The following is a 25,019-nucleotide window of genomic DNA, read 5'->3' on the forward strand; positions in this document are numbered from 1 at the left end:
TTATTTCCTTCACATCTGAAGGGAGGACGTTCCACAAGGTGGGCGCCACTACCAAGAAGGCCCTCTGTCTGGTTCCCTGTAACCTCACTTCTCGCAATGAGGGAACCGCCAGAAGGCCCTCAGAGATGGACCTCAGTGTCCGGGCTGAACGATGGGGGTGGAGACGCTCCTTCAGGTTAACCCCTGGGCCCAGCACACCCGGAAGCACCCAGTCTCCCATGCCCTCTACCCTGGCGCTGACACCTGGCACAGTCAGGCCCCGTTCTATACCGCAAGGTTATACTTGTGCACACAAAGGAGGGGCAAAGTGAGACCATCCTGGAAAGGTGGGGAAACACCAGCAAATGGATTTTGCCATGAAACAGAAGGGCTACAAGCCATTGACACTTCTCAGAGCTCCAAAACAGCAGGTCTAAATCATTCTGTATTCCTCCTCGTCCAATTCCTCGTCCACCTTCATTACGGGGTGATAATAGATCACTGTGGCTAGCCCAACCAGCCAGGCCACCAGAGTTCCTCCAAAAAAGATGCAGAGGGCCATCAGACCCAAGAAGACGAAATCTTGGAAGTCTAAATGGACAAGGCAGAGGTAGTGGAGCTTCGTCTCGGCCACATTGACTGTCAGACCCTTGAGAAGTTCTGGTTTGTTGCAAGTCATTTCCTCAGAGTCTGGGGGAGGGGGAAAAACAAACAAATTTAAGAGGAGTTACAGTCAGCATTTTAATTTGTTAATTGGTAGATCTATAATAGGAATGTGCCTTAACAGACCAAGGACAAGCAAAAAACGAGTGAAGGACCCTGGAGAGATCATGGAAGGGAGAAAACTACTCTGGCTCACAGAAGTCCAGAGCATCTTCAGTTGGGTCAGACATTCATGCTCTAGAGCAGACCTCTTCCACCACCACCAGTATATTATGAACAATCTCCACCTTCTCTGACCTTCCTCCACATAAGCTAGATTTAAAGTTTAATATAAAGTGGTACCTTGGATCTCAAATGTCTTGGTACTCAAACAACTTGGAACCCAAACACTGCAAACCTGGAAGTAAGTGTTCCGGTATGAGAACTTTTTTCAGAAGCTGAACGTGCTCCGTTTTGAGTGTTACGCTTCCAATTTGAGTGCCACACTTCCGTTTTGAGTGTTACGCTGAGGTCTGTCTGTTTTTGCTATTTATTTTGCGTTTTTGCTTTTGCGGCTCTTTTGTGTGTGTGATTGTGTGGAACCCAGTTCAGCTACTGATTGATTGTGTGACTGCAGTACATTGTTTATTGTTTTCATTTTATGGATCAATGGTCTCATTAGATAGTAAAGTTCATATTAAATTGCTGTTTTAGGGGTTGTTTTTAAAAGTCTGGAACGGATTAATCCATTTTGCATTACTTTCTATAAGAAAGTGTGCCTTGGTTTTGGAATGCTTTGGTTTTGGAATGGACTTCCAGAACGGTTTAAGTTTGAGAACCAAGGTACCACTGTATTCTTCGTCTTCTTCATCATCTTCATCAGCATATCATCATCGTTACTAACCTGCCCTTCACCCTAAGGTCCCAAGATGAGTTACAACATTAAAACACAATACTTAAAAATCTACACTTCAAGTGTCAAAAGAGGGCGGTGAAGGAAATAGAGCAGTATTTGCAGCAAGGATGTTACTTGCCCCAAAATGGAAATAAGTAGTCCCAGCAAAGGAAGAAGGATACAAAAACTTATGAAACTGCAGAAAGAGGGGGAAGGAATTCAAGTTTTAAAATGTCAAAAAGATTGTAAAATCAGTGAAATGTATAATGTGGTTCCTTAAATTTATTTTGAATATTTTCTGCATATCCAAAATAATTTAATTTGCTCATTTATTCATCTGCTTTAAATATATACTCTTATGAAATGGCAGGTTATTACAATAATCCTGCCAATATTCCTATCTGTTTACAATTTATTTGTAAATATTCAATAAGCCATTTCCATTCTTTTATAAAAAGTTTGTTATCTTGATTTCTTATTCTTCCAATTTTTTTTTGCCATTTCTGCATATTCCATAAGGTTTTGCATCCATTCTTCCTTTGCTGGGACTTCTGCTTCATTCCATTTTGGGGAGAAAAACATTCTTGCCGCTGTAGCAGCATACATTAATATATTTCTGTACAGTTTAAGTAGTTCTGTCCCTATAATTCCCAAAAGAAAAGCTTCCACGTTGTTGTGGTTTTTTTACAAGCGTTATTTTAAACATCCTTTTCAATTCATTATATATCATTTCCTGGTAAGCTTTAGCCTTCCTACAAGACCACCCCATATGATAAAAAGAACCTTCTTTCTCTTTACATTTCCAACACTTATTTGATTTAGATTTATACATTTTGGCCAATTTACTCGGTGTTAGATACCATCGATATATCATTTTCATATCATTTTTCTCTTAGATTATAACATGCTGTAAATTTTATATCCCTATTCCACAATCGTTCCCATGCTTCCGTGTCTATTTTTTTTAAAAAATAATATTTATTACTTTTCCAACAATTTAAACACAACAAAAAAAGAAAAAAAAACAATACAATACAACACAAAGACACTACATAACACTAACACATTAAACTAACAAAACAAAACAAAAGCCATTTAGAACACATCAAACAATTTCAATATCTTATCTTTCATTCGCTTATTTCAACGACCTCCTCACACCTCCCTTTTTGTATTCCACTTCTGTTAATTGTTTCAGCAATTCCTTTCCATCTTCCTCTGTTTTCTATCCTATAATTATCTTAACACATTCTAACCTTATTTTTTCCTTTAATATTCTATTAATCTATTTATACTTAGTTCCTTATAACATTTCTACTAAAGCCATATAACTTCATTCCAACATTTTTCTAACATTCATTAATTTTACAGTATTTCTGTAAATAGTCTTTAAACTTTTCCCAGTCTTCTTCCACCGACTCTTCTCCCTGGTCTCGGATTCTGCCAGTCATTTCCGCCAGTTCCATATAGCCCATCAACTTCATCTGCCATTCTTCCCCCATGCTTCCGTGTCTATATTATGAGCAATATCCAATGTATCATTGAGGATTTTACTTGCTCATCCTTTGTCTCCCATTTCCTCATGCTTATCTTCCTCTTCCTCCTTGGTACCACTTCTCAGGATGCCTCGTCCCGCGTCCTTGGTGCCTGTGAATAGGAGAAGGCGCCCCACGGAATTCACACCTGGGAAAAGGTCTCACCTGGATACACAACATCAGCTTTCTTAATCCAGTTGCAAAACTCCAAGAAACTGCAGTCACAATTCCAGGGGTTCCCCTTCAGTCTCAAACTATGAAGGTTGTGCAGATCTTTGAATAATTCGCCGCCAACGTACGTCAAGGCGCAGTCGCTCATATCCACAAATCTCAGAAGGGGGTTGCTGTCAAAGGCTTTGTCCTTCACTTCCACCAACTTTGGGTTGCTTGAGAGATTCAGCAGCAGCAGCTTGTTGAGTTGCGAGAAAGTGTAAGGCGTTACAAAGGAAAGCTTATTGAAACTGAGGTCTAGGTACGTCAACTTGACTATACCGGGAAAGGTGAAATCCAGGCCCATTTCTAACAGGTTGTGGCTGCAGTCCAGATAGACCAGTTCGTTCAGATAGCTCATCTCTAATACCGGCAACGTGACAAGTTTGTTGTAGGACAGAATCAACTCCCTGGTGGTCAGCGGAATTGAGCCCGGAACTTTGTCTAAAGCCTTCATGCTGCAATTCACTGCCTTTTGTTCACAGCTGCACTTTGATGGACAGCTAAGGCCCTTTCCTGTCCACCTTATTACAATGAGAACGGCTATCCACAAGGGTGTGGAAGTACGGAAAGAGGGCAGAAGATGTCCCATCCTATACACCTTAAACGGAAGATGAAGGGTTTCCCTTCAGCACTAAAGGAGAAGTGTTTCCTGCTGCTGCTGCAGCAGCTCCCATGTCATCCCAGTTGGTACCAGTTGCCTTTATGACATCACCAGTTTGGCCCACAAATCTGGAGTGATGATGTATCAAGGAGTTACTGCCTAGGTCATATGTTCTGGGATTTTTTTTTAAATTAAAAAAAAAAAGCATTTTCAAAAACAGGAACAAAGAGCATATTTAACCCCCTCCCCTCCCCCTGTCCCACTTACAACTTCATACCAAATACAGCCTGTATACATACCATATGACTTCCCTTCCATCCTTTTCCTAGTTCATTTTGCTTTTCTACTGCTTCACGTAATCCACATCTTTTTAATCATCCAATCTGTTATCTATTTAAAACTCTATCTGCTAGATTCAGGTAGGTAGCCATGTTGGTCTGACGCAGTCGAAAGATATAAATAAATAAATAAATAAATAAATAAATAAATTGTCCAGTAGCACCTTAGAGACCAACTAAGTTTTTTTCTGGGTATGTGCTAGTCCCAGGGGCTAACCGAGAGGCGAGGTCCGAGTCCAGTCCGAGGTCGATGGTACGGTATGGAGGCTGTCCGTCAAAGCTGAAGCGGGGTCCAAGGCAGGGAGTCGGGTGAGGTCAGGAACTCTGGCAGAAGAGCAGGACAGGGTGCAGACAGGAACCGGCTACCAACAACATTGCTCCCGCAACCTGGGACTGGGGCTGGCTGGCTTTTATCTGCTCTGAGGCATAGGGCAGCCCCGGTCCACAGGTGACTCGCCTCTCCTGGCCTGGAGGCGAGCACTCCTCCTGCGGGAACTTAGTTCCCTCCGCCTCTCTGCCCTAAGCCTCTGCAGCTCAGGAGAGGCTGGAGGGTTACCGGACCCAGAGGCAACCTCAGCTTCCCCTGACGGGGCTGAGAGTGGAGCACCTGCAGGCAGTGGGTCCTCCATCCCCTCAGGAGCCAGAGCAGTCTCAGCTGATGCCTACACCTGAGGATCCAGCACAGGTGAGGACCCTTCAGGCTCAGGCCCCAGCCCTGGCTCAGCTGGTTCTGGAGGCAGGGACTCCTGTGCAGGCTGGGATTCCTCAGGTTCAGCCTCTGAGTCCGAATCCCTGGCCATCACAGGGTATAAGCTTTCATGTGCATGCACACTTCTTTCTCAGGAGGGTAGTAGGAGATGGGTGATTGACTCAATGGGTATGGTAGACCTGTTGACGACTGTTAATGACTGCAGTTTATCACTAAACTGAAAACTATGGAGAGACCTGGTCTTAATAGAGATATTGGATTCCTGCCTTATTACATATGTTAATCATCTGCAATACCATCCCTTGTTTTTTCCTATAGGACTATTGCAGTCATTAACAGTTGTCAACAGGTTTACCATACCCATTGAGTCAATCACCCATCTCCTACTACCCTTCTGAGAAAAACCCCAGCCCACCCTCCCACTATATACAAGGGTCTGGTGACTTCTGTTTCAGTGTATCTGAAGAAGTGTGCATGCACACAAAAGCTTATATACCCAGGACCAACTTAGTTGGTCTCTAAGGTGCTACTGGACAATTTTAAAAAATATTTTTAATATGTTCTATCTGCTGGATTTACTCGAGACCTGCTAAGCTATGTATTTGTCTATACTGGTTCTTAAAATATTCAATAAATATTATTCATTCTTATATTCCTCATCTTCATTTTCTCTTATCCTATTCGCCAGACCAGCCAGTTCAGCGTATTTAAACATTTTACGCTGCCATTCTTCCTTGGTGTGTACTAGACTTGTTCTTCACCTTTGTGCCAATAAGGCTCTCTAGGCTACAGGTAAAACTGGCTTTATATCTCTTTGGACATGTCTACACCATAATCCAATATTGGTTTTATGCAAGTTTACCTAGCAAGGCTTCCTACCAAATATCCCAGGAATTCTAACCGGGGGGGTGGGGGGGCATGAGGCATCCCTTCAGAGCTCCGGTTCCCAAAGTTCCCTGGGGAGAGGGAAGGACAGTAAAGCTACTTTAAGTCTGTGCTATAGATTTGCCCTTGGAAGGGTAAAAGGGTAGAAGAGTATTGGGAAATGATCTATAATGAATTGAAAAAAATGTTTAAAATACTCCCCCCCCCAATACCCCCAGCGTCCTTTCTGTTGGGGATAATTCAGACTGAAATTCCCAGGTGTCAAAAAAAATGTTATTTATGCATGCCACTACTGCGGCCCGTGTTCTGTTAGCCCCAAAATGGAAAACGAGCGAGGTCCCAACGAAAGAAGATTGGCAACTTAAGTTGACAGAATGTGCGCAGCTTGCAGACTTAACATACAGAATAAGAGAACAAGGAGAACATATGTTTAGAGAAGATTGGAAAAATGTTTATTGAATAGATGGGAAATAATTGTGTACAGCTGAAAACGCTGGCAGCATTGAGATAAATTCAACAGTTCTGATGGATGTAATGATGTACGGAAGTGAGAGCTGGACCACAAAGGAGGCTGATCACTGAAGAATTGATGCTTTTGAATTATGGTGCTGGAGGAGACTCTTGAGAGTCCCATGGACTGCAAGAAGATCAAACCTATCCATTCTGAAGGAAATCAGCCCTGAGTGCTCACTGGAAGGACAGATCCTGAAGCTGAGGCTCCAATACTTTAGCCACCACATGAGAAGAGAAGACTCCCTGGAAAAGACCCTGATGTTGGGAAAGATGGAGGGCACAAGGAGAAGGGGACGGCAGAGGACGAGATGGTTGGACAGTGTTCTCGAAGCTACCAGCATGAGTTTGACCAAACTGCGGGAGGCAGTGGAAGACAGAAGTGCCTGGCGTGCTCTGGTCCATGGGGTCACAAAGTGTCGGACACGACTAAGCGACTAAACAACAACAAAATGATGGAATACTGAATGGGTATAGTTTCTGTAAAATATGCAGGGATTTATGATATGTAAAATGAACCATGGAAAGAGAAGGGAAGTGACTGATATCTTAAGGATGCAAAATGGCTTCTCCCTGCCCTGCCTAGAGGAGGAAGGAAGCTGGGCTGAGCTGGCTGAGCGCCATTTTAAGCAGGGGCTGGTGCTGGGGGGTGGGAGTACTACTTGCCCCCTTCGCCTCTTCTTCCAGCTCTGCCCCCCAGTGCCGCTACCCTGGCCCACCACAAGGTCTGAGGGACAGTGGACCGGCCCGCGGCTAAAAGAATTTGCTGGAGTTTAGCTTGCCCTTTGGGTGGGGTGGGGGCCTGCAGTGGCCCTTGGCCCAGTAGGTTCTTTGGCAAAATGAGTACGTTTAGCCTAGCAACCATTGTTAGGAAGGAAACAGCTTTGAAAAGGTAAAGGGACCCCTGACCATCAGGTCCCGTTGTGGCCGACTCTGGAGTTGTGGCGCTCACCTCGCTTTATTGGCCGAGGGAGCCGGCGTACAGCTTCCGGGTCATGTGGCCAGCAGGACTAAGCCGCTTCTGGCGAACCAGAGCAGCGCACGGAAATGTCGTTTACCTTCCCGCCAGAGTGGTACCTATTTATCTACTTGCACATTGATGTGCTTTCGAACTGCTATGTTGGCAGGAGCAGGGACCAAGCAACGGGAGCTCACCCCCTTGCGGGGATTCGAACCGCCAACCTTCCGATCGGCAAGTCCTAGGCTCTATGGTTTAACCCACAGCGCCACCTGCGTCCCAGTAGGTTCTTTGGCAAAACGAGTACGTTTAGCCTAGCAACCGTTGTTAGGAAGGAGACAACTTTAAGTAACTGCTATTGGAGAAGAGCCCTCTGTCACTTCATTGTGACATGTGGCTGACAAAAGAGATGCTGCCAACACAGGTGCGGGAAGGAGCCCTCCCCTCCCGGTCCCTAGGCACCAGGTAAGAAGTCCCAATGCCTCTCTCCGGCAGCTCTGAGACAGTGTCCCAATAAACGCTCAGCAGGAATGACGAGTGAGGACAAGAAGCAGTTTGAGATCTCTAACCTCGGCAAAGTAGCCGCTCATGTCCCCGACCTCATAGTTTATGGTGATTTCTCCCAGGAAGTGCCTTTCATTGAGAGCTTCGATGGCGTGTTGCTCTTTGTGGACATTTCAGGTAGGCAAAGGGAGATCGGCGTTGGGAGGGAGGGATGGGAGCAGATGGGTTATTTACACAGATATACAACCTGAGCCTGATGGGGAGGAGTTCAAAGCGTTGCACCCCGAGAGGCTCTCTCGCTTCTCTCATAGGCTTGGATCCAAACCAGAGGCCAGCCATGCATAAAAGCAGTCAGCCCCCAATAATAAAATATTGGGGGGTGGGGGGAAGGGAAGAAAAGAAACCGTCTCCCAAAGTGATGTGAAACCTTCCGCCTGCCTTTCCCACTTCCATCCTCTTGGCTGTAACTCAAGCTGTGTTTCACTAATAGCAAGTGCTTACATATCTTAAAGGTTTCACGGCACTGACCGAAAAGTTCAGCATGACCACCAACCTCGACCGCGGTGCTGATGAGCTAACGCTGGCCCTTAATAACTATGTGGGAGACATCGTGGAAGGTCAGTAGAGCAACCTGAATGCCAAGACCCTGTGACCCCGCAGTTCTCTAGTAGATAATGAGCACACGTACACAAGTATTTTGGTTTTTTATATATTTTTTATTTTTACCAACCACCAAAACACAAACAGTGAAACGCCCCCCCCCAAGGCGGTTGATACATTGGGTATACAATATTCAGTAATATACATATTCAGTAATATACATGTTCAATAATGTTCAATAATAACATACTCAAATAAACCATATGTACGATTCTATATACATTAACACTCCTCCCTCCACAAGGTTTATTTAACTTTTAACATTTTAATAAGCCCCAAATTGTTCAAACCTACTCAAATAATTCAATATCTTCTCAAACCAATCTTCCTCTTTCTCACTGACCTCAAACCCTTTCATTCTATGTATTTCACAGTCAGGTATTCTAAAATTATAATATTATTCAGTTTTTTCCTCCATTGGTTCACCCCTAGCTCTTCTGCATTTTTCCAATTACTCGCTATAACCTGTCTGGCTGCAATTACCATCAATTTTACCCATTTGCATTCCTCTTTAGTTTTTAACTCGGTACTACTCAGTGTAATAAGAACCATTAATTTATTTCCACGTTCCTTCCCACAATTCCAGATATTTCTATACCAATCTGTTTCCAAAAGTCATTAACTAACAGACAATCCCACCACATATGACTGTACATTCCCATCACTCCACATTTTGGTTTATGGGTTCAAATAGGCCACGACTTTATTGGTTACAGAGGTAAGCGGTTTGGCTTAGGCATTGGGGTGAAGCCAGGCTATATCTTGACTCCTGCCCATCTGCAGGGCGTCCAACTAAGGGTAAACCACCAATAGAGCCCTATGATTTACATCATAGGGATGTCCCAAGCCCACGTCCAGGCACTGGACAGGATCCACACCCCCAGATCCCTTGAACAGTATACCCTTGATGAGGAGGGTATCATGGCACTGCCAGAGAATGCCGAGCAGGAGCAGGAACGGGCAGAGGAAGGTGGGCAGGAAGCAGCGATGGAGGAAAGAGGGGAACGGCAGGAGGCGGGAAGGCCCTAAGATGTTGAAGCAGAGCCCCAGCACCGCACAGGAAGTTCTAGCACCGATAGTGAGACAATGCCTATTCCATCTGCCAAGTAGAGGAGAGCGTTAAAGAGGAGGGGGGAGAGGCATTACATGAAACTTCCCCACTTTTTCTGTTGGAGAAGAAGCCGGTGTAGGCCACTCCCAGAATCTGAACTGGAGGATTCAGATGCATGAGTGTAATACACTGCTTGTAAGTAAAGGTAAAGGTACCCCTGCCCATACGGGCCAGTCTTGACAGACTCTAGGGTTGTGCGCTCATCTCACTCTAGAGGCCGGGAGCCAGCGCTGTCCGCAGACACTTCCGGGTCACGTGGCCAGTGTGACAAGCTGCATCTGGCGAGCCAGCGCAGCACATGGAAATGCCGTTTACCTTCCCGCTAGTAAGCGGTCCCTATTTATCTTCTTGCACCCGGGGGTGCTTTCGAACTGCTAGGTTGGCAGGCGCTGGGACCGAGCAACGGGAGTGCACCCCGCCGTGGGGATTCGAACCACCGACCTTTCGATCGGCAAGTCCTAGGCGCTGAGGCTTTTACCCACAGCGCCACCCACATCATAAGTAAAATAAAGAACTGTATGTATCTCTGAGTGAGCAGAGGCACTTCTTGCAAAGAGCATTTACAAGCCATCACAGAGGGGCAGACGGCGGCTACAACCTCCCCTCGCAACCCTCACTTTGGTTCCAGAGATATTCTATCGTCCCAGCACTCAGACAGTGCTGGGAAGTGCCACGCGATCCTACAAGGGCTAAAATATGGCCAGGACCAATTCTGAGCTGACCTAAGTCCTAAGTAAGGGACGCGGGTGGCGCTGTGGGTTAAACCACAGAGCCTAGGACCTGCCAATCAGAAGGTCGGCAGTTCGAATCCCCACAACAGGGTGAGCTCCCGTTGCTCCTGCCCACCTAGCAGTTCGAAAGCACATCAAAGTGCAAGTAGATAAATAGGTATCGCTCCAGCGGGAAGGTAAACGGCGTTTCCGTGCACTGCTCTGGTTTGCCAGAAGCAGCTTAGTCATGCTGGCCACATGACCCGGTAAGTGTACACTGGCTCCCTCGGTCAATAAAGCGAGATGAGCACCGCAACCCCAGTCACAACTGGACCTAATGGTCAGGGGTCCCTTTACCTTTTTTTAAAGTCCTAAGTCAAAAATGAAAGATCACAGGTTGGAATGGGCTTCAGTCGCTGCCACCTTTGTTCACAGGTTTTCCAAGGGCAGGGCTAGGAGAGACTCCGGCCGAAAAGGTTGGGGCATTGTTGCCACTGCCAGTCACGACAGGCAGTCGAGGGCCAGATGGACCAAAAGCTGGACTCCAGGAGTCCAGAAATGGGGGGGGGGGCAAGTGGAGGGCACCCCCTTTTGGCACTGTCCCGTGGCTGAGCCCAAATTCAGAACACTCTCTTGATTGGATCAAGGTTCAAATCTCAGATCATCTTGGGATCATTGAACTCTCCTGAGGGCTCGAGCCTGGATTTTAAACTGGGAATTGTGGCCCACCAGCACCCACAGTTGCTATAAGGGCGATCGATACTGGTGGACTAATAACAGCCTCTAATTAATGCTCACAGGGAGGAAAAGCAGCAGAAAGTGGCAGTGCCCTTTCTGGGTTGCAACTTTAGTTGTCTTTCTTTTTTCCTCCTGGTAGGGGCTGAGGTGGGACGCGGGTGGCACTGTGGGTTAAACCACAGAGCCTAAGACTTGCCGATTAGAAAGTCAGTGGTTCGAAACCCCATGACGGGGTGAGCTCCCGTTGCTTGGTCCCTGCTCCTGCCAACCTATCAGTTCGAAAGCACGTCAAAGTGCAAGTAGATAAATAGGTACCGCTCCGGCGGGAAGGTAAATGACGTTTCCGTGTGCTGCTCTGGGTCGCCAGAAGCGGCTTAGTCATGCTGGCCACATGACCCGGAAGCTGCATGCCGGCTCCCTTGGCCAATAAAGCGAGATGAGCGCCGCAACTCCAGAGTTGGTCACGACTGGACCTAATGGTCAGGGGTCCCTTTACCTTTACCTTAGGGGCTGAGGTGGTGAAGTAAACAACCCCAATTTAAAACTTTATACCCTTGTCTGTCTTCTTAAGGTATTAAGAGCACACAGAGAGTTAGAAGAACTGTGGAAGCAATGGAAGCTACTTCTGTAACCCTTCTCCCTTTCTTTTTCCTTTGCAGAGGTGTTGGTGTTTGGAGGCGATGTCTTGAAATTTGCAGGTAGGACCCTTCTGTGGGTGGGTGTCACACCTGTGTGTGTGCTTTCAATTGTATGTTTCACAAATCCAAGTCTTTCTTCTTCTTTCGTATATAATTTTTATTAAATTTTCTGTTTACAATTTAAAGTACTCATTTATACATCCTTAAGATATCAATGACTTCCTTTCTTCTTTTTCCATGGTTCGTTTGACATATCATAAATCCCTGCATATTTTACAAAAACTAAACCATTCAGTATTCCATTAATGCATCCACCAAAACTTATTTACACTGTTGAATTCATCTTAGTGCTGCTAGCATTTTCAACTGTACACAATTCAATATATTCAACAAATGTTTTCCAGTCTTCCATTAATGCATCCACCAAAACTTATTTACACTGTTGAATTCATCTTAGTGCTGCTAGCGTTTTCAACTGTACACAATTTAATATATTCAACAAATGTTTTCCAGTCTTCTCTAAGCGTATGTTCTTTTGTTCTCTTATTCTATATGTTAAGTCTGCAAGCTGCGCATATTCTTTCAACTTAAGTTGCCTTTCTTCGTTGGTTGGGACCTCAATCATTTTTCCACTTTTGAGCTAATGAAACATGGGCTGCAGTAGTGGCATGCATAAATAACCTTTCCTGACCCCTGGGAATTTCAGTCACAAATCCAAGTCTTTCTGAAGGAGCGTCTCCACCTTCATCGTTCAGCCCAGACACTGAAATCCAATGCTGAGGGCCTTCTGGTGGTTCCCTCACTGCTAGAAGTGAGGTTACAGGGAATCAGGCAGAGGGCCTTCTTGGTAGTGGCACCCGCCCTGTGGAATGCCCTCCCATCAGATGTCAAGGAAATAAACAACTATCTGACTTTTAGGAGACATCTGAAGGCAGCCCTGTTTAAGAAAGTTTTTAATGTTTGATGTTTCATCACATTATTATTATTATTATTATTATTATTATTATTATTATTATTAATAATGTTTTGTTGGGAGCCGTCCAGAGTGGCTGAGGAAACCCAGCCAGATGGGTGGGGTATAAATAAATTATTATTATAATTATTATTGTTATTCTCTCTGGCTTCTGTAGGGGATGCATTGCTGGCACTCTGGAAAGTGGAGCGATGCCATATCAATGATATCATCACTCTGGCACTGAAATGTAGCTTCAGCATCCAGCAAGAGTACGGGGTTCGCGATACGGAGGTGGGACTGGAACTGCGCGTTAAGATAGGTAATGCATCCTCTGTTGGGATACTGCCAGGGAGACAAAGTCCATCATGGCCCTACGTCGCCTCCAGACGTCCATCGATCTCCCGTAGACACGCAGTATCAGCAATTAGCGGCACGAGCTCCAGAAATAGCTTGCCACATTCTAGGGCTGATGCACGCTCTTATCAGCAGATAATGCACAACAGAAGATGCACGCAGGAGAGCATTATTTATGAGTTTATTCTGCGTTAGTCAGAACAGAGAAAAACATGACTGCCTGCTTCAGTGTTTCAGGCATGGAGAGAGAAAATGAAAGCAATAGAAAACATAAACATCCTGTGAACAGGAAATACGCAGACTCTGTGACTCACAAAGCCTGCTCCCTTTTAAGGTGGAACGGAAATATCCTAACATCCTCCCCTACATGGAGCTCAGAGCCTGTGATCCTTGGAAAGTCGAAATGTGTGCCTCTGCCTGAGAGAGACAGGAGCACAGACTGGCACAGCAAGGCAGGAACACTCAGGGGTCCTTGCTATAATTTCCCCCGGGTTCTTCTTCTTCTTTAGCGATCACTCTTAGCCGAGTAAGATTGTCTTCCATGAGCATGGTCTTAACAGTGAGTCCGCAAGTGACTGTGGAGGCCAATTCTGGATCCACACGTCCTTCCACAGTGGGGACATTGGTTTCTGGGCGGAAGTTGATCACGGTGAGGGTTTGCCAAATGTGCCTTCCTCTTAGCACGTTTCTCTCTTTCGACCTGAGTTCGAGCGTCTTCAAAGCCCATGACACCTTTGGTAAAGGCTGTTGCGTGTTCAGACCCAGAGACCTCCCCCCTAAATAAATTCACACTTGACTCAAATGTTAGTTTTGGTTTTTGGCAGAATTTTGGCCACTACTTTATTGATTACAGAAGGTGAGTGGTTGCATAGGCTCTGGTTCGACTAGCTCCCTGCACCCTTGCAGGCAGCGCTGACCCAGGGCACCAGCATAGGTCAGCCAAGGGTGAACACCTGGGTAGGCAAAAAGCCGGGAACAGACTATGTTCACCACCCAGATGCCCCCCTGGACTCAGGCATGGGCACAACCCCCTCTCAGGGGTTGACCAAACCAAGTTGAGTCCCTGGATTCCTTTAACGGAATACCCTTCACATAGGGATGACGAGAGCGTTCTCCCATCCCTATCACCTGAACCAGAGCCTATCTGCAACCTTACAAGTTGCGACAATTTGCTGTGTGGCAGGTTAAACCCAAATGGCAACAGCCAATCAGCCAAGTGGGGAAAATTCCTGCCATGCCCCTGTCCCAACGACAGACGACACACGACGGCATAGCAAGGTCAAGCGCAAAATGCCCTAAAAGTAGGGAGAGGTGGGCGGGTGTTCCAATTGCATGAGCCGAAAGAGGAAGCTCTGGGTCACGTGCATGGGCATAAATAGGTCCCTCGAACCGTTTGGACTGCGTCCCATTGGCCAGATTGAACCCAACATCGAGGGACCTACCAACTGGGTGTTGTGGCTGACCAATCTTACCCACCCACAACAGAGGTGGTCAGTCTCCAGGTTTCACCGCAACACGTGCCCTCTTTTAGGGAGGACATGATTTCTCCAATTGGAGCGCTCGCAGGCCAGTATTTCCCAGTTGTCGGTGTTTATACTACATTTTTTTAAACCTCTCTTGTGGACCACCAGCATTACGCTTTCCATTTTAAAGTTCGGAATAGAGTAGCTGCTTTGGAAGACGATAACCAGGCATCCGCACAACATGACCAGTCCAACCAAGTTGATGTTGAAGAATCATTGCTTTGACACTGGTGGTCTTTGCTTCTTCCAGTACATTGGCATTAGTGTGCCTGTCTTCCCAAGTGATGGGTAAATTTTTTCGGAGACATGTTGATGGAATCAACCCCTGGTTCTAGCCAGCAGGCAATCCCTCTCACTTAACAGCCATGCATTACACAGAAGTTACCTAAATCTCTTCTATTCCTCCCATGGTCTGCCAGGGCTCATCCACAGTCCCGCTTGCCCTGATGCTTGCCCCCAGGAAAACCAGCTCTTTACTGCGGAATCAGAGCAAACATCCGTCAGGTTTCCCACACATTGGTGTGGGCTCCAATTCAGTGCTAAGGAGCGGCTTTCCCCGGGGAAAGAGGCAGGTTAAAGTCAAAACCGCTAGAAAGCATGGGGCGTGTGGAAAACCTCATGGACCCCTGCAAGGTGTCGAAGAGCCTTTACTTAACTGTTCATTTCACAGAGTCTTCTTTCTTTCTGTTAAGTTGTGGGTGAACATATCAGATGACACAGCGATTCTCCAAACAGCTCTTGTTTATTCACAGGCCAGAACAGAACTGAACTGAAGGGTTCAGCCAGCCTGCTTATATAGAGCTCCACTAGAACGCAACAGTAACCATTTTCTGTAACTATCCAATAACTGAATGTCACTTTCAATCCCTTATTTGCATATGTGGACCTGAGTGAAATCTATCTACAGTATCCCCCTGCTGGCCCAGGGTGAGAGCGTCAGTACATAACACTTTCTTTGGCGATCACTCGTAGCCGAGTAAGATTGTTTTCCATAAACATGGTTTTAACAATGAGTCCGTAAGTGACTGTGGAGGCCAATTCTGGATCCAGACGTCCTTCCACAGTGGGGACATTGGTTTCCGGGCGGGAGTTAATCACGGTGTGGATTTGTCAAGCGCGCCTTCCTCTTAGCACGTTTCTCCCTTGCGCCCTGAGTTCGAGTGTCTTCAAAGCCCATGACACCTTCGGTAAAGGCTGTTCTCCAACTGGAGCGCTCACAGGCCAGTGTTTCCCAGTTGTCAGTATTTATGCTACATTTTTGAAGATTTGCCTTGAGACAGAATAGCTCCTTGTTCTCCAGACTGTAAGGAGCCATAAGGAGGAAACGTCGGACTGCCATTCGTTTGGAATTTCCCAGACATACCTGGGAACTGGCCGTCGGAAACAGTGTCCGGGCAGTAATCTCTGAAATGTCTAGGAAACTCCCATGTCAGGAGTGTAGATTCTGGGGTGAATGTCCTTACAGTAGCTCAACAACTTTTATTTCTGGATTTTCACTTTTTGAAATATGGCAGCCCTAAGGGAAGGGCCAAGTCAGAAGAGCAGACAATAGTTTAATAGACCTAAATCCCCCTCACCCTTAAGAGCCATTAAGGGAGAAATTGGAAGAACGAAACTGTTCCCACAATAGTAGAGTGGCAAGCTCTAATGACAGAACACCTTCAGTTGGCAAAGTTATCAGGAAGAGTAAGAAACGACACGAAACAGAGAGTCTATAAGGAATGGAGAATATTTAAAGAATACTTAAAAAATCATTATAAGAATGAAATTCTCTTGGCAGAGCTAGACTGATTGTGTTAGGACATATGAAGATAACTGAATGTAATATGAGGCTGCATATTATAAAGGAAAGAATAGACATAGTAAACGATAATTTTTGGAAGCCTTTTAAAAGTTTATTTATAGAAATCTTTTTTCTTTTTGCTTTCTTTTTACGGAATTGTATTTGTATGAACATAAAGGACAATTTGTTATTATATTCGTGCAGAACAATTGTATAAAATTATGTACTTGTTTCTCCTTATCTTCTTTTTCTTTTTTCTTCTTTGTTCCAGCTTTTGTATTGAATATTGTTATATATATAGACTTCTCTTTTTCTAATTAAAACTAATAAAGATTATTTTTAAATAAGACCATTAAGTCCCAGCTGCACCACTGACTAGAGGATATGCTATGGCCCTGGATATGGTGGGAATTATTTCCATGCAAAATGAGAACTATTGAATTAATTTCCATTGCCATGTATGATTTCATGTTATACCTGGGATGCTTAACAAACGTCTTTTGCTGCAGCAAATATTATTTCAATCCCCAACTACTAAATAAATGTTCTTGGACAATTAATCAGCAATCTTGCCTGATTTTTGTCCGTGTTATATGCTGTCCCTTTAGATTTTGTTTTATTTATATGTTTTCATCCATGCATTCTCTCCATTGTTAATCTAGCCATTTCTGTGAGGTGTTCAAATGGATTACGATGTTGTACCTTTCTCCAGGACTATCTGCAGGTCACATCTCAAAAGTTGTGGTCGGAGACAACAGGCACCAGTATTTCCTGGTAATTGGCCGAGCAGTGGATGAAGTGCGGTTGGCCCAGAACTTGGCGAAAGCAAGTGAAATTATCCTGTCGCCAAATTGCTGGGAGCTCTGCGACCGGAAACTAATTGAGGTGGAAAAAATCAAAGATGAGCGAGCTGTTAAGGTGGGTGGGTGCCGGCGGTGGACGACACGCTTGCCGCTGCCTGTTGTGGCATCCTTTCTCTCTACCCAAAGTTTAAACTTCCTAATAACTTAATTAGAAATACTTGCAAGTACCAGATTGGCTTAGGATTTAAATATGTGGCTGTTATAGAATAATATGTTTAAAGTTATTATGAAAAGAAAGAAAGATGTTACTTGATTAAGTAAATTTAAGAGAAATTAGTTTTGGAAAACCGTCACAATGATATACCGTATTTTTTGCTCTATAAGACTCACTTTTTCCCTCCTAAAAAGTAAGGGGAAATGTGTGTGCATCTTATGGAGCGAATGCAGGCTGCGCAGCTATCTCAGAAGCCAGAACAGCAAGAGGGATTGCTGCTTTCACTGCACACTGATCCCTCTTGATGTTCTGGCTTCTGAGACTCAGAATATATTTTATCTTGTTTTCCTCCTCCAAAAACTAGGTGCGTCTTGTGGTCTGGTGCGTCTTATAGAGCGGAAAATACGGTACACTGAAACTCAGCCAGGGGGACTCGAGGAAGTCACTTAATGTCAACAAAAGTAGAATTATTACAGTTAGGATTTATGTTTGTTTGTTTGTTTATAAATTTGGAAAATCAATAGTTTTTTTGGAAAAAAAGAAAAACAAAGTTTAAACGCCTGGTGGAGGAAATAGAACATGGCTGAGTTCAAGATCCTTGGCCCTCCCAGGTTACTGCTGTTTGTTAGAAAAGGCAGCTACTCTCTGTGATCTTAGGGTTTATCCACACTTACTTTTGGCTCCATTCTTTCCAGGTAGAGGTCCACACTTTAACACTCTGTGACCAAGCAGTTGTTGTTGTTGTTGTTGCTGCTGCTGCTGCCCTGAGCTTTCCCTGCAAAAGCCCACTCTTTAAATCATACTGGTGCTGAACAGGGTTGGGACGTGAAGAGACAGATAAGGGGGGAATGTGGTGGTAATTTGCATCCAAGGATATGTGCTTGGGGTCTCGTGGTGCGGGGAGAGATTAATGTTGGGAAGTTGACTGACAAAGGTCATATCTGGCAGAAACAGGGGTGAAGATGGTTAAAGGTAAAGGTAAAGGTACCCCTGCCCGTACGGGCCAGTCTTGCCAGACTCTGGGGTTGTGCGCCCATCTCACTCAAGAGGCTGGGGGCCAGCGCTGTCCGGAGACACTTCCGGGTCACGTGGCCAGCGTGACAAAGCTGCATCTGGCGAGCCAGCGCAGCACACGGAAACGCTGTTTACCTTCCCGCTGGTAAGCGGTCCCTATTTATCTACTTGCACCCGGGGGTGCTTTCGAACTGCTAGGTTGGCAGGCGCTGGGACCGAGCAACGGGAGCGCACCCCACCGCGGGGATTCGAACCGCCGACCTTTCGATCGGCAAGCCCTAGGCGCTGAGGCTTTTACCCACAGCGCCACCCGCGTCCCGTGGGTTAAACGGGTTTAACAGATGGTTAAACAGCTGTAATTCTGTTTGCCAGGTTCGATACATTAGAAATACCCTGGATTTTGACACTGAGGAGTTCTTTGATAGATGCACACAGTACCTGTACCAAAATCGCATCTGTGACAATTTTGGTGAGTTCTTTGGCTATTGTAAGATGTCTAGAAAGAGGTGCATAGATGTCCCTTGAAGGGGTGCTGGGCTGGGGCAAGTCGTATGGTGTGGGCTCCCCTTCTCATTTTCTGCAGTCGAAATCTGCCTCCCAATGTGAACCAGAAGGCAAAGGCACCAATAATAGGGAAGAGCCCTAAAATACTTTAAATAAGTGCTACGGAGTGAACCTGAAACTATATTCAAACAAAGCACATGCCATGTCATTGTTAAAGTACTTTTTAAATCTGCATACATCACAAAAAACACATTAGGATATTTGGGATTGCATTATACCCGGGCTTACCCACCCTTCGGGATTATCCACACCTCTTTCCCCCAGGGAAAACAGCTCTTTTAGTGCTCAATCAAAGCAATAGCAGTCGGGTTTTCTGCAGATTGAGGTTTGTTCTGATTTAAAGCTACAGAGTGGGGCTTTCCCAGGGGCAAGGGGAAAACTGCTTGGACTCATGCCTAGAAAATGCAGGCCAAGCTGAAAACTGCTTTAAACTGTGCATGGGAACAGAAGCGGAAGTGTAGACAAGCCTTAAGACAACACAAATTTTTCTTGCCTATTACACAGATATGGGTAAGGCCTTCCTTATCTATGTGTTCATAAAGCCTCTGCAGTACCAAACAGTACAATTCACACATGGTAAAACTCAGAATGGGCTATATAAAGGGGTAAAGGGACCCCTGACCATTAGGTCCAGTCGTGGCCGACTCTGGGGTTGCGGTGCTCATCTTGCTTTACTGGCCGAGGGAGCCGGCGTACAGCTTCCGGGTCATGTGGCCAGCATGACCAAGCCGCTTCTGGCGAACCAGAGCAGTGCACGGAAACGCCGTTTACCTTCCCGCCAGAGCGGTACCTATTTATCTACTTGCACTTTGACGTGCTTTCAAACTGCTGGGTTGGCAGGAGCAGGGACCGAGCAACGGGAGCTCACCCCGTCGCGGAGATTCGAACCGCTGACCTTCTGATCGGCAAGTCCTAGGCTCTGTGGTTTAACCCACTGCGCCTGCACTACAAATATCAAATGCAGCAAATTGCCTTTGTAAATTGCCTACAAATATCAAATGCAGCAAATTGCCTTTGCAGAACTATCAAGAAAGGAGCCAAGCCACGGGTTCAAGTCATACCACACATCAAATGCCTCATGCAATAAATTCCTAGGAAACATATGCCCAGATGGGGCACAAAGCACCAGTGCTTGAAAGATGGCAACACAGAGAGACTGTTTCTTTCACGTGCACAGACAGAGCTCATGCAATCATTTTTTGCCCTTGTCAGGGAAAGGAAAGGGCCTCTCGCCATAAGGAAGCTCTAAGGCATTATCCTAAAAAATTAAATCTCCTCCTCAATCACACTCAGATAGACCAAGAAACTCTTAACACTCACTTATTCTCTGTGTTCACAGAACAACTCATTTAGTCCAAGATATTGCAGAGGGTTAGCGCCTGTTGCAGCAAAAACGCCTGAGTCTTTTTACATTTTAAACATTGGTTGGGCATTTCGTTAGTTGATAATAATAATAATAATAATAATAATAATAATAATAATAATAATAATAATAATATTTATACCCTGCCCATCTGGCTGGGTTTCCACAGCCATTCTGGGCGGCTTCCAACAGAATATTAAAATACAATAATCTATTAAACATTAAAAGCTTCCCTAAACAGGGCTGCCTTCAGCTGCCTTCTAAAAGTCTGGTAGTTTTCCCCCTCTCTGACATCTGGTGGGAGGGTGTTCCACAGGGCGGGTGCCACTACCGAGAAGGCCCTCTGCCTGGTTCCCTGTAACTTGGCTTCTCACAGCAAGGGAACCGCCAGAAGGCCCTCGGCACTGGACCGCAGTGTCCGGGCAGAAGGTGTAATAGTTGCCTAACATAAATACATGTGATGTCTAGTGACATATATACATAGTGGCTCAAGCAAATGGCACCAGACCCTCCATCAACCCAAAATTATTTAGCACAGGGATAATCAACTGGCTGTAACTGGCCCCCATACATTTTGCGCAGCCCTGCACAAATATGCAAGTGGGTGCATGGCTGCTGCGCATATCAGGAGAAGCTTCCATCCTGTTCTAAACTTTCCTAATCACGTCTTTCTTTCCTCCATGAAAATGCTCTCACCTTTCCTCCCTAGAGATTTTGAGAAATGCCTCTGTGTTGCCTCCAAATGACAAACTTGAGAAGTGTTTGAGAAAATACGTGATGAGGAATATCCTAAAGAAGGTACTTCAGTGCTTGACAGTTGCTTTCTTACTATTACGTGGCGTGTTGCAAACAGGCAGTGCTATTGTCATTCTCTGTGTCTTATTATTATTTTTAAAATTAAGGTAATGTGCGTATTTCTTCTATGTATGAAGCCTCCTGAGTCACAGACCTTAAAGTTACCTTTCTTGAACAAAGGAACTTCAAAAGGAGTCTCCAACATAAAACCACTAAATTGCACCTCATCAATAAGTCCAGTTCTATCCCAATGGTCTGAATTGAGATACAGTGGTACCCCGCAAGATGAATGCCTCGCAAGACGAAAAACTCGCTAGACGAAAGGGTTTTCCGTTTTTTGAGTCGTTCCGCAAGACGAATTTCCCTATGGGCTTGCTTTGCAAGACGAAACATCTTGCGAGTTCTTGCGAGTTTGTTTCCTTTTTCTTAAAGCCGCTAAGTCGCTAAGCCGCTAATAGCCGTGCTTCGCAAGACGAAAAAACCGCAAGATGAAGAGACTCGCGGAACGGATTAATTTCATCTTGCGAGGCACCACTGTAATGTCTATCATCAGCTTATCAGTTCTGTGTTGTTTGTGTTACCATCAGCCTGGTTAGTGAATGATCGCTGTGGCAATTTTATATATTGTTCCACAACACTCTGATCTCTGAGCCGTGTGAGATTCCAGGGGTTTTTTTGTGCTTCCCCAGGGTTGGGTTTCCTCAGACTAAGGCACACTTTGGTGTCTCCAGAACACATGGTTTATTTACACATATAAACAACCTGAGCCTTTTAATGAGAGTGAAAGAGGAGAGTGCAAAATATGGTCTGAAGCTCAACATCAAAAAAACGAAGATCATGGCCACTGGTCCCATCACCTCCTGGCAAATAGAAGGGGAAGAAATGGAGGCAGTGAGAGATTTTACTTTCTTGGGCTCCATGATCACTGCAGATGGTGACAGCAGTCACGAAATTAAAAGATGCCTGTTTCTTGGGAGAAAAGCAATGACAAACCCAGACAGCATCTTAAAAAGTAGAGACATCACCTTGCCAACAGAGGTCCGTATAGTTAAAGCTGTGGTTTTCCCAGTAGTGATGTATGGAAGTGAGAGCTGGACCATAAAGAAGGCTGATCGCCAAAGAATTGATGCTTTTGAATTATGGTGCTGGAGGAGACTCTTGAGAGTCCCGTGGACTGCAAGAAGATCAAACCGATCCATTCTGAAGGAAATCAGCCCTGAGTGCTCACTGGAAGGACAGATCCTGAAGCTGAGGCTCCAATACTTTGGCCACCTCATGAGAAGAGAAGACTCCCTGGAAAAGACCCTGGTGTTGGGAAAGATGGAGGGCGCAAGGAGAAGGGGACGACAGAGGACGAGATGGTGGGACAGTGTTCTCAAAGCTACTAACATGAGTTTGACCAAACTGCGGCAGGCAGTGGAAGACAGGAGTACCTGGCGTGCTCTGGTCCATGGGGTCACGAAGAGTCGGACATGACTAAACGACTAAACAACAACAACCACCTGAGCCTACGATGGAGGGTTTACAGCATCAGCACCGCAAGAGGGTCTTGCTTCTCTCATAGCCACAGCCTCGGATTCCAAAAGAAATCGAGCACGGCTCTGTCACTCAGCTGCCCAGCTTCTAACTTCTAGTCTCAACTCTGCCTTTTTGTCTTACTAACAGGCAGTTGAGGGATGGACCCCCACTCATTTGTCATCCGGCACAGAGCCACTTCCTTTTCTTCTTTTTTTGGTCGTGTGATATTTTATTTATTTATTTATTTATACTTTTCAAGTTTATACATTTCACTAATTTTACACATTTCACTGATTTTACAATCATTTTGACATTTCATAACTTGACTTCCTTCCCCCTCTTTCTGCGGTTCCTTAAATTTCTTTTTAATTAACTGAATTTGCCCATTTATTCATCTTCTTTAAATATATGCTCGTAAAACTGCAAAAACTTATGGAATATGCAGAAATGGCGAAGCTTACCGGAAGAATAAAAAATCAAGAATGAGAACATTGGCAGGATTATTATCCTTGCATTTCCAACATGTCTTACTACTCATCTTGTACGTTCTCCTGTCCTGTTTTTCAGATCGATGACAACCAGCCCCTGGAATATTTATCAGAGCTTCGACCTGTGACGATCGTCTTTGTGAATTTGCAGTTTGACGAAAGCGCCAACACTCAGCATCTCTGTAAGGCCATCCAGGATGCCAACACGAAGATTGCGGCGATCATATACCCGCTCAGTGGCAAGATTAACAAGGTCTTCATGTTTGACAAAGTGAGTCTCCTGCAGGCATGGTCCATATCAGCAAAGCATGGCAAGAGTTGGAGTTGGTACAGATCACTGTAGGATGGAAGGTCCTACAGACCTTCTTTATATGATGTACTCATGTCATCAGGGTAGCTGTGGGCACTTTTGAGCTGTGCCCTCAGATAATAATAATAATAATAATAATAATAATAATAATAATAATAATAATAATTTATTTATTTATACCCCGCCCATCTGGCTGGGTTTCCCTAGCCACTCTGGGCGGCTCCCAATAGAATATTAAAAACACGATAAAACATCAAACATTAACAACTTCTTGAAACAGGGCTGCCTTCAGATGTCTTCTAAAAGTCTGATAGTTGTTTATTTCCTTGACATCTGATGGGATGATGTTCCACAGGGCGGGCGCCACTATCAAGAAGGCCCTTTGCCTGGTTCCCTGTAACCTCACTTCTCGCAGTGAGGACATAGCTGTCAACTGTTCCCTTTTTTTAAAAGGAAAATTCCCTTATTCCAAATAGGATTCCTCGCAAGAAAAGGGAAAAGTTGACAGCTATGGTGAGGGAACCGCCAGGAGGCCCTTGGAGCTGGACCTCAGTGTCCGGGCTGAATGATGGGGGTGGTGACGCTCCTTCAGGTATACTGGGCCGAGGCCGTTTAGGGCTTTAAAGGTCAACACCAACACTTTGAATTGTGCTCGGAAACGTACTGAGCGCCAGTGTAGGTCTTTGAGAAATTTTGTTGCAGTCATGTGGTGTGAGTAGCACGTGATGAAAGCTCCCGAGGCGGAAGCCCGGTGGGTGCACCTCTTGCCCCCAACACGGACACAGTAACGTCGCTGGTAGGGGCACAGTTTTCGGCTAAATTACACTCAGAATTATGAGAGATCTCGCAAGCGCACGAGATCGTGTGTAATTTGGGCATGCGGCAATATTGGCAGCACTCCTCTGCCAGCGGCAAAGGCGGCAGAGCAGGAGGAGAAGTGGGGCTTGTGGCAACAGATATGGTGGCAGCGGCAGGGGGAAGTGGTACTTCCTGTATCGCCCAAGCAGTGAAACAGGATGTACCAACCCTGCTTCTGGGGTTGGCAGAGGTGTCAGTGGCAATGCCAACCAAACATGCCTCAGATTCCCTCCCTGCTCCACATTCTGCAACTGTTAACAGTGCAGTATTATTATTATTATTATTATTATTATTATTATTATTTGTATATTTTATTTTATTTATGATTTTCAGTTGTATGCATTTCAATAATTTTACAATCATTTTAACATTTCAAAACTAAATTTCCTTCCCCCTCTTTCTGCGGTTCCTTAAATTTATTTCTAATATCTTCTTAACTTGCTTATTTATTCATCTACTTTAAATATATATTATAAGAGTATGTTTTTAAAGTAGATGAATAAATGAGCAAATTAAGTTAGTTTTATAAAACTGCAGGTTATTACAATAATCCTGCCAACGCTCTTATCTATTTACAGTTTGTTTGTAAACATTCAATAAACCATTATCATTTTTTAAATAAAAAGTTTGCTATCTTGATTTCTTATTTTTCCAGTAAGTTTCGCCATTTTTGCATATTCCATAAGTTTTTGCATCCATTCTTCCTTTGCTGGGACGATTTCCTCATTCCATTTTTGGGCAAGTAACAGTCCTGCCGCTGTAGTCGCATACGTGAATACATTTCTATACAGTTGGGGTAGTTCTGTCCCTATAATTCCCGAAAGGAATTAATACAGTGCAGTATTAATTAA

At 44.9% G+C, this 25,019-nt stretch overlaps 2 protein-coding genes across 2 annotated transcripts in view; one reads left to right on the plus strand and one right to left on the minus strand.

Moving 5' to 3' along the window:
- Positions 1–412: 412 nt before the first annotated feature.
- LOC114598413 (leucine-rich repeat-containing protein 52-like) lies at positions 413–3,853 on the minus strand. Its single transcript, XM_028732076.2, has 2 exons — positions 3,217–3,853; positions 413–669 (listed from the first exon to the last, which is right to left on the minus strand). Exons 1-2 carry the CDS (start codon positions 3,851–3,853, stop codon positions 413–415), a joined length of 894 nt encoding a protein of 297 aa, XP_028587909.2.
- A 3,942-nt stretch (positions 3,854–7,795) lies between these two features.
- Positions 7,796–25,019, plus strand: part of ADCY10 (adenylate cyclase 10) — a 74,201-nt gene continuing 56,977 nt past the window's right edge. The window contains exons 1-8 of the mRNA XM_077928106.1: positions 7,796–7,946; positions 8,282–8,386; positions 11,648–11,686; positions 12,757–12,900; positions 16,954–17,159; positions 18,645–18,741; positions 20,909–20,997; positions 23,080–23,271. Coding sequence (XP_077784232.1) covers positions 7,796–7,946; positions 8,282–8,386; positions 11,648–11,686; positions 12,757–12,900; positions 16,954–17,159; positions 18,645–18,741; positions 20,909–20,997; positions 23,080–23,271 — 1,023 coding nt within the window. The remainder of the gene's footprint in view (positions 7,947–8,281; positions 8,387–11,647; positions 11,687–12,756; positions 12,901–16,953; positions 17,160–18,644; positions 18,742–20,908; positions 20,998–23,079; positions 23,272–25,019) is intronic.

Source organism: Podarcis muralis, chromosome 5 (assembly GCF_964188315.1).
Source record: "Podarcis muralis chromosome 5, rPodMur119.hap1.1, whole genome shotgun sequence".
Taxonomy (NCBI): Eukaryota; Metazoa; Chordata; class Lepidosauria; order Squamata; family Lacertidae; genus Podarcis; species Podarcis muralis.